General features: G+C 32.2%; 1 protein-coding gene across 10 annotated transcripts in view; it reads right to left on the bottom strand.

Annotated features, from left to right (window-relative positions):
• LOC106678097 (leucine-rich repeat flightless-interacting protein 2) overlaps window positions 1–9,676 on the bottom strand; it is a 189,616-nt gene that overhangs the window by 137,649 nt on the left and 42,291 nt on the right. Inside the window, exon 1 of one of the 10 annotated variants that reach the window (XM_067045374.1) lies at window positions 8,748–8,891. The exons of the other annotated variants lie outside the window; for them this stretch is intronic. Coding sequence (XP_066901475.1) covers window positions 8,748–8,858 — 111 coding nt within the window. The 5' untranslated portion in view covers window positions 8,859–8,891. Of the gene's footprint in view, window positions 1–8,747; window positions 8,892–9,676 lie in introns of those variants that run through there. 10 annotated transcript variants of the gene reach the window in all.

Genomic DNA, 9,676 nt, shown 5'->3' with positions numbered 1-9,676 from the left:
TATATAATAGTTGTAATCATATAGAACAGGGCGGTTTAATGGATTACAGGCCTATTTACAGATCGCCACAAGGCTATAAAATATAGTGGGGTGGGCGCACCATACAACATTCGCCCCTGCTTAAAATTGAAATTAGTCCTGGCTCGTTTGATAAAAGATATTTTTATATGACTAGTGGGGTACCTTGTCCGACTAAAGGCGACAGTACAGTATAATTAATACATTATATGTTGTCTCCAGATGGGCAATACACATTTTCCACGAAGGTCAACATAGAAGCGAGATTTCCAAGTTTCTGCTAAAACTTGGCAACTGTTCTAAATTCAGAGAAATTACCTGTCGTCAGGACGGTCTAATTAATAATAACAATAAGACTGTAGCCAGGAACTCCTCTGCTATGAGTGGGATGGTACGAAGGGCAGCAGAACATATTTAAATATCTCATAGTTATTTTTACTATTTCCCTTACATTAAAAAATTCAGAAACATTTAAAGTCTCTCAAACCATCAACATCGAATTACTCCCGAATCCAATCCTTACAGTCCATAAACCTTGGTAAAAAATGTTTCATTTAAAAAACCTAAATGTTCCATATGTTGCCGATATGGCCAGAACCAGATACAAATCCTATCACGATAAATTTTCCAAACACCCTAACCAACTTGATTCTTCTCCTTCATTACCTACCCTCCTAGGCCTTAGAAAAGAAGATGGGCTCGAGATCTTCTCCTTTAGAAATTTTATTGGATTTCTAGCAAAACATTCTCCACATGTTTGTATCATCTTATTTTACCACTAACAGCAAATTTAATTGCATATATATTATTTTATACTGTTCTAAATAAAAATAAATAAATTATAAAAACAAAAAAAAGTCTCAATAATTAAATAGAAAACATCATGTCGATTCAGGACACAAAACATGAAACTCTATTTTATTGCGTGTTCCTGTTGTAATGATAAAGATGAATCGTTAGGTCCACTCTTTATTAGTCTAAACAACGATGTTTATACTTCAACATAAAACAATACATTCACAATTATTATCAACAGAAATATTCATTTTTTTTTTTTAAACATACGAAAAACACATCTAGTTCTTAATTACTAATTGTTAGTGATTGATCAAATGGCGAGAGGTTTGCCACTAAAACAAATGTAAAATAAAGAAATATTAAATGAATTTAAAAGAAATATACAAGAGAAATAAAAATGTTGATAATAATGTCGACAGTGTTAAACCCATTTCAAACAGTCTCTCTGCTAACGTCGACTATTGCCGCTGAAGACGTTAATAATCTTGACACCACAATATAAATGGAGATCAGTTATAAACAGGGTTTGAAATCGTTATTAATTTCACGATAACAGTAACTTGAAAATTTTTATTTTTAAAATCAAGGGATAATTAATAATAAAACTTATAAAAAACTGTTATTTTGTGCCAGAATTATGAGCTAAACTGGACTGGACCTCCTCCAACGAGAAGATATATACAAAAAAGAAGGTATTCAAAACAGATCTGCTAGAAAATATCAGGGAAAAATATAATTATTATTTCTCACGAAGAAAGATTTCCTTCATATGGTCTCTGAATTACAAAAAATATGTGTACGGATGGAAAAGTTCAACTGGCCCAGCCCACATCAACCTGGGCCGAAGAGGACCAGGTTCCTGTAATGCCAGGATGCAGAGGAGGAGCACAAGAGGACCAGGCTACTGTAATGCCAGGATGCAGAGGAGGAGCACAAGAGGACCAGGCTCCTTTAATGCCAGGATGCAGAGGAGGAGCACAAGAGGACCAGGCTCCTGTAATGCCAGGATGCAGAGGAGGAGCACAAGAGGACCAGGCTCCTGTAACGCCAGGATGCAGAGGAGGAGCACAAGAGGAAAACAACCAACTGTTTAAAATTGTTATATTTGCAGCCTTTTGTTAGCTAAACTGCAGCTGAACCTGTTTTTTTAAATATCTTTATTGAAATTTATAACTGTATATTACATAATACATTTAGTAAATATGATCTTAGATAAAATGTAATGTTACAGGCGTGTAGAGCAACTACCCATTGGTAGCACTCTAATGACATTTTACATTAGCCGGTCTCGTGGCCTTCTTCTTTTCAGGCGTCTCGCGAGGATTGTCAGGAATGGAAGAGGATGCAAAGTTAGAAACTAGGGGGTTTGAGTGGTTAGGGAGTTTATAATGGAAGGAGCGATATCTGGTTCGGGCTAGATCGGTTACATAAGGTTTTTATGTATGATTTTATTTGTGACAAAGTAAGGAGCATTGAGGATTTTACGAAGGATTTTGGATTGTAAGGATTGAATACGAGAGGAATTCGAATGTTTAGTGGAGCCCCAAAGCTGAACTCCATATGTCTGATTGGCCTTATTACAGTCATGTAGATCAGTCTTTGGTAATGTGTTGGAAGTTTAGACCGTTTGTCTAGTAAGTGCTGTAATAGTCGAAATCGACGTGCAGTTTCCTGTCTTTTCAGTCTTGTGTGGATTCCAGGTTAATTGTTTGTCCAAATGTAGTCCAAGGTAGCGGATCTTTTCGACAGGTGTAAGAGTAACATTCTTAAATGAAACTGTAGGGCAGTCAGTAGGTTTACGACGAAGGGTAAAGGAGATTTGATGGGATTTGTTGGAATGTATCTTAATCCTCCAATTACAATACCATTCTTCGAGGGCTGTGATATGGGATTGGAGAGTTTGGGATACAATTAAGGGGTTATTGACCTTAAAGTTAATTAAATTTCCTGTAAAACAAAACAAAAATCTTAGAAATATATTAATTATGAACATTTTTAGTCCGGGTGGCGGTCAATAAAGCTATCAACACAGTAAAAGAAATCTATTAATTGTTAACCGACGTTTAAGTTGATATATTTGTCTCAATCTGATAGTCCTGGCAAAGATGTCAACTCAAACGTTAGTTAACAATAAACAGTTTTCTTTTACTATTTTTATACCTTCATTGACCGGCGCCCGGACTATCTTCATACAATCTACTTCATACGGTCAACCATCTCCTTCCAATATTTTTTATTTACAATTTACAATTATAATAAATAATTAATTCAAATAATGAACCGATGTGCAATAATTAGGAGCGTTTCTTATTCGGCTCTAGTCTCATTTCGTAGTGGAATAAATTTTCAGGCCTAACTTCCAGCTACAGTGTCACCTGCACAGGAATCTCGGGCGGGCTGCCAGCGCTATTAAAGTTCCAGCAAAGGATCTGACAGGACACGCTGGAAGGAGTTCCAGGGTCGATAGCAGTAAAATAGTTAATGTTCCTCCTATAATGACTGTGTTCGCTGAACAGAATATAAATATGATGAGATACTATTTCGTTTCTCAGACAACTTGTGTAATTAAAATTCTCGACTTATTCTAAATCTAATTTCATTTTTAAATATTTATTTATTTATAATTTCTTTTAATTATATCTTTTTTTCGAAATTTCGAACCGAAATTTTCAACTGAGATAGATGAGTCCATAAAATGTTTTTTTTTTTTATTATTTATTTATTGTAATTTACAACTGTACAAAATAATACAATAGGTAAATATGTAGTATGTTTCATATACACTTGAAAATCTTGGGAAGGAACCACCTATTGGTGGTACTTCAAACATTAATTTAAACTAGAAGGTCCCGTGGCCATCTTCTTTTCAGACGCCTCGGAGGATTATCAGTGATTGTTAAGGATGAAAGATTAAGAATTAATGGGTTAGGATGGTTAAGGAGTTTGGAATAAAAAGACGCATATCTGTTTTGGGTCAAATCTGCAACGAATGGGATGTTAAGGTCTTTATGAATGAGTTTATTTGTGACGTAATAAGGAGCATCAAGGATTTTACGTAGTCCATAAATTTAAATATAATTTCTATAATACATTTAGTATTTATGTTGAGCTTCTAGAAAAGAGTAATATGAGATAAATAGGGGGAGATAGAGAGAATTACAAATATATGGAAAGGGAGAGAAGAAAAGAAGAAGGAAAGAGAAGGTGAAAAAAAGTAAGAGCAAATAGATAAAGATGGACTTATTCTCACGTTTCCAGGGAAAATAAGGATAATTCATTTTCAGAACTTTTGTTATTAAGCCATACTGTTGAATAATATTTGGCAATCAGTAAAAGACTCAAACTTGTAATTGTTGTGTTTTCATAAAGTTACTGAGTTTATGTAATGTATTAAAGTATAATGGAAATATGATAGTATTATAATATTATTATCATGTCATGTATAGAAGTAAATATAGATTTAAAAAAATATATATGATTAACAGTAGAAACGAGAGCAATTTCGGTTATATCCATTTGAACAGTGGATTGGTTTCACGAGAAAAAATGAAATTGATGCGGAACTAAAAGCGAAGTTAAAGACAAGGAATGCTTGTTATTTTTCAATATATTCATCAAAGAAATTGATTACCTCCCACATTCTGTCCAAAATTTATAATTTACAAAACTACTATCCACGAATTAAGGACCCTAAAATATTAATAAAACAGAAGGCAGAAGGTCCGAGCGGTAGACTAAAACGTAGGTGGGAGTATTACATCAAGGCTGATCTAAGGATAAGGCCCGAGTTATTGGACGGATGTATGTGGAATCGGAATCGAACCTTCGGGTTCACTAAGTTTTTATTATATTTATCATAACCTTTCTTACGTGTAAGCATACCATGTGAAATAGCCAAAGGAGGTAAAGTACAGTCCGATTGTTTTACTAATCAATACCTCTAAATACCTAATTAATTAAAATCTGACTAAAAAGTAAATTTTCGCACGGTACATCTAGTATCACTAAAATATGGTAATATAATGTATTATTTGTATTTTTATTCTTATATAATATAACTTGACAGAAAGCGGATGGTATAAACATAAAAGCGGAAACAATAACTAAAACAGGAGACAGAGTTACAAGAGATCATTTCTAAAATTATAACACGTGAAAGCCGACGGATTGGCCGTCCAACCTCCTCCATTATAAAGAATTTGGAACAGTACAATTTACGGGAAAATATCTATCTATACAGTTAAAAGTATTAACATAAATATAAAAACTAATCACGGTATAATATATGTAACAACCCTATAATATACTGTCAGGGTTTTCTTTTATAGTTTCGCGCACCTCCCTTCATAACAGAACGATTTTTGATTTTTTCATTTCGTTTTGGCAACCAGTACATGTGTACTGGATCGGAAACTCTAAGTGCCATTACAGCTCATCTAAAAAATGTAGCACTGTACCATAAAAACGTCCCCAACGACTTTTGACATAAAAGTATAATAGATAAGTGTAATATATAGTAAGTCATTTAAGCCTTGATAAACCCTAGAATATACCAAATAATAACAAAAACATTTGAAATATCCAATAAAAAAATATAAAATATGCTGCTGAAATTCTTTAATTTTACAAAAAGACAGCTATGTCTACAAAAGGTACTATATAAAGAAAGAAATAGCAGAATGGATAAAAAATTAAATGAAAATTCCTTTCGTATAGTACTTATGGCTCTTTAAATGCAATTATTAATATCTATCAATAAATATTGTATGCCAATATTCTATAAACCTGTGGCCCAAGAAAACACAGGAAGGCTACAGGTTAAGACCCAACCAGGAAATCTACAGGGAGATAAATGACCTGGAAACCGAAATAAGAATCAGAAGACTGAGGCCATGATGAGGCCATCCATTCTACGGGCACATGATGAGAATGGACCAAAGGAGACTAAACAAGAAACTCTTTGACAGAATCCGTGAATACAAGAGCGTAGGAGGATATGTGAAGCAAATGAGAGAGGTAACAAAAAAAAATTGAAAATAACAGACAAAGACTTCCTGGATAGAGAACAGTACGAAAAAAAATTGAAAGAAATCAATGTTCTTGCGGCAAATAAAGAAAAACGGAAGGATTCTGCGTGGTCGGAAGAGAGGAAGCAAAGACACGCAGAAATGATGAGAAGATACTGGGAGAGAAGTAAGGCGAAAATGAAAAGGAAAAGGTAGTGATATTCGCCTGGTCTTGAAAGGCGGTTCCGTGAAAGAAATAATATTAATAATATCTATCTATCAATATTGTTTAATTTATATTTAATTTTTCCTAAATCGGGCATTTCTTGCAGTTACTATTATTATCATATTTGTATATGTCCTTTTATTTCACGTCTTGGAAGTTGAAACTGTTAATGGTTCTTCCACATATAGAGATATTCATAGTTTTCCTAGATTAGAAAAAGATATATCACAGGATTGATCAACCAAATACCAATATAAAAAAAATGCATAATATACAAACACCAGATATTTACCGTTAAGTGTAAACCAAAATTTTGCTCGTGTAACTAAAACGGTTACTATAAAACCTCTGTAGGTAGAGTGCTTTAATTTAGAAGGAATTCTGCTTTTTAATTTTAAATCTACTAAACCCCATTCGACCGCAATGCACGTAAATTAAAATTTCTATTTTAAAAATAACACTTCTCGTGGAAATATGTAGTCTAAAAAAATACAAGATTTATTTAAACGGAATTAGTTTTAGAGCCACCAAACATTTTACTTAATAGATATAAATTACTTGGAACGTAAGATCTCAAAAGCGTAAATAATCATTATTATGACTTTTGGAAGTCATTATTTGACTTTTATTGATGGCTATGAAATTTACTCCAAATTCCGAAAATACAAAAATCAGAGAACATACCGTTAAGCAAGTTTTTGACATTAAAAAATTTGAAATAGGAAGTAAGTAAGCGAAAACAACTTTAAATAAATCTTTCGCATTTTTAACAATAAAATATCTACTTTACATTATATTAAATCTTTTTCTTAACGGTTTCCATACATGTTGATCGAATAATAAAACCTTTGAAAGTAAGTCTTGTTCAGTCTCTTGAAGATCGAATTGGGGAAGTTTGGAATTGTATGCTCAAAAAGTGCAAGAAGACTGAAGGTAAAAAAATAACTAGTTAGATGTAAACCAAGGTCATAAAAATTACTAATAATCTAAATTAGTAGTAATTATAAAATTATATTACTGATTATAAAACTATATTTATAAAAATACACATAGATACATTCATAACCCAAAAAAGGTAAGTTTCCATGGGCAGCAAAGGGGGAATCTATTGGAAGATATTCTAGTCTCGTTTTGAGAGATGGTGATATTAATAAATATTATTTATGATATTATTAGTAATATAATATAGATTTATTATTAATATAATATCCAAGTCTCACAACTATCGAACAGTTGTCTTAGAGTATAGTTTAACTATACAATGGTATGGTTTTAGTTTATCCTGATTTTATTTACCATGATAAAAAAAACGCTTCGAATTCTTAAACTACAATTAATTACTTTTTAATGATAACATAAAAATTATTTAGATCGATTATTTATTTTTACATACTTATTTTTTTAACAGGATTTAAGGAATAATGAATGATTCAAGAACGAATTACCTTTTTTCTTTTAATTCATAAATAGTCAATTTTTTCAAAATATTTTAATTTACTTTTGGTTTATCAGGAAATTTTCAGTTTTTTTTTTTTTTTTCCTATTTTGTTCTTTACAAAATATGTTAACCATTTGTACTGTATTTATTTTTTCTTTACTGTTTTTATTTTTATTTTCTATGTTTGTTAATTTCTACCTAAAGAAATTTTTACAGATTATATTTTTAGTTGGTAATATAATTTTATTTATTAATTATAAATCAAAATGATTGATGAAAAACCTTTTGAACCACATTAAATCCACATTTTTAATTCAAGACTATATAATAATAAAGATTTATCACGGTTTTATTATAAATACCTATCCACATATCTGTAACGTTTCGGCCTTTTCTACAGACCACTTCGAAAAATGTCCTCTAAATTATAAGTTAGATTATCTTAATCGCCAGAAAAAAATAATTATATGAATTGTCATACTTTTATTTTCTAACCATTAACTATCTTAGCGCATTTAAGTGAATTGTTTTCAGTTATATTTTTATTTATAGCAAACTAATGTTATTTAATTTTTCATTTTTCTTACTTGCAATTCTTTTTTTTTTATTTTGTCTGTTTTCATTTTGTACTTAAATTTGTTTATTTTAATCAGTAGGCCAACGTATCAACGTATTTGATTAAGATCTATCACGGTTTTAATACACATATCTGCAACGTTTCGGCCCCTTCTACTGGCCACTTTCAGACATTTTATTCTAAATCTTAACTAATTTTACTTTTAATAAGCAGAAAATCATTATGTTAATTGTCACATTTCTATTTTCAAACCATATGACTATGTTTGTACATTTAAAACTCTTTTTTTTATAAGTAATATTCCAGTTATTAGAGCTAAATAAATATCTAAGAAATAGCCGATAAAGCTCTGATAAGCCACCATTTTATTTCAACAGTAATATCATATTCCAAAGATCATCCTGGGATGACCTTAGACATTGGTTTCGAATTAAATATCAACTTTGTCGCAAAGGAGTAAAGCCATATACTGCGGAATGCGTTTTATTTTTGGATTTTATTCATCTTGGTTGAAGGAAGTTAAAAAAACATTTTTCTTGATCGATAAAAAAGCTAATTATTTAAAATAATGACCTAAAAATATTTCAAATATTAATCTTAGTACAAATCAAACTAACGTATCGACACGCCAATGGGACACACTTCTACACTAACGCTATCTATACATATAAAAGCTGAGGTTACCGTATAGAGGAGCACATGATGGGCCCTGGTTATGGTGATCTGCTGTACCCCCTTGTCCCACTCGTGGTAGTTGAAGACATAGTGGAGCCCAGTCATGGCAAGCACTAGCATGGCAAGCCCTCCAGCCAAGACTGCCTCTCCGCGGTCCAGGGCTATCTTTAGTCCTGGAGCCACGCCAGATCTGTCTCCCTCGCCTCACAATATCCTCCGCAGTCCTGACGGCTGCCGGTACCCAGAAGGGGGAGGAGGGGACCAAGGGCTTCGGGCATGATTTGGTACGGCCAGCATATCACACAATTTACGATCACCACTCTTCATAGAGACGATATTAGTCTGGTATATTTGAAAATAGGTACGTCTTTATTTTTCAGGATAACAAAATATTTCATATAAGATAATAATTAATAATAATAATGGCCTAACGAACCCGAAGGTTCGATGCAGATACCCCCAAGTGTTCTCTAATACATCCTTCCAGTGATGCCTCTCCAAATCTAATCCTCCCATATACGTTTCGGTCTACCCTTCGGCCGTTTACCCGTCGGTTCAGTGTTTATTAGCATTTTAGAGATCCGCTAGTTACTAAGCCAAAAATTACTCTGGTGTTGTCTAATTTTGTTATTTATTTATTTTATAATTTTTATTTATTTCCTAAATTTCTGTTTATATATGAGGAGAAGATGGTTGGGGGTGTGGTCAATGAAAAACACAAATAAGTTCGAACTTATTTTAATGTGCCAACGTTTCGGATAGAGTTTCTAGCCTTCTTCAGGGCTAAAAACAGAACAAGATAACAACCACAGTAAGTATAGAAAAATAAAAAAATAAAAAGGAAAGTATAAACAGAATAATTTTACATATAAAATGAATAATTTTACAAAATAGAATTAATAAAATGAAGTGATGAGAGAAGCGGGAAATAAAATGTA

This window comes from Halyomorpha halys, unplaced genomic scaffold (genome assembly GCF_000696795.3).
Source record: "Halyomorpha halys isolate HHAL.00 unplaced genomic scaffold, Hhal_1.1 Scaffold123.1, whole genome shotgun sequence".
Classification (NCBI taxonomy): Eukaryota; Metazoa; Arthropoda; class Insecta; order Hemiptera; family Pentatomidae; genus Halyomorpha; species Halyomorpha halys.
Note: the sequence above shows the minus strand (reverse complement) of the source record. Positions and strands in the feature narration are given on the sequence as shown.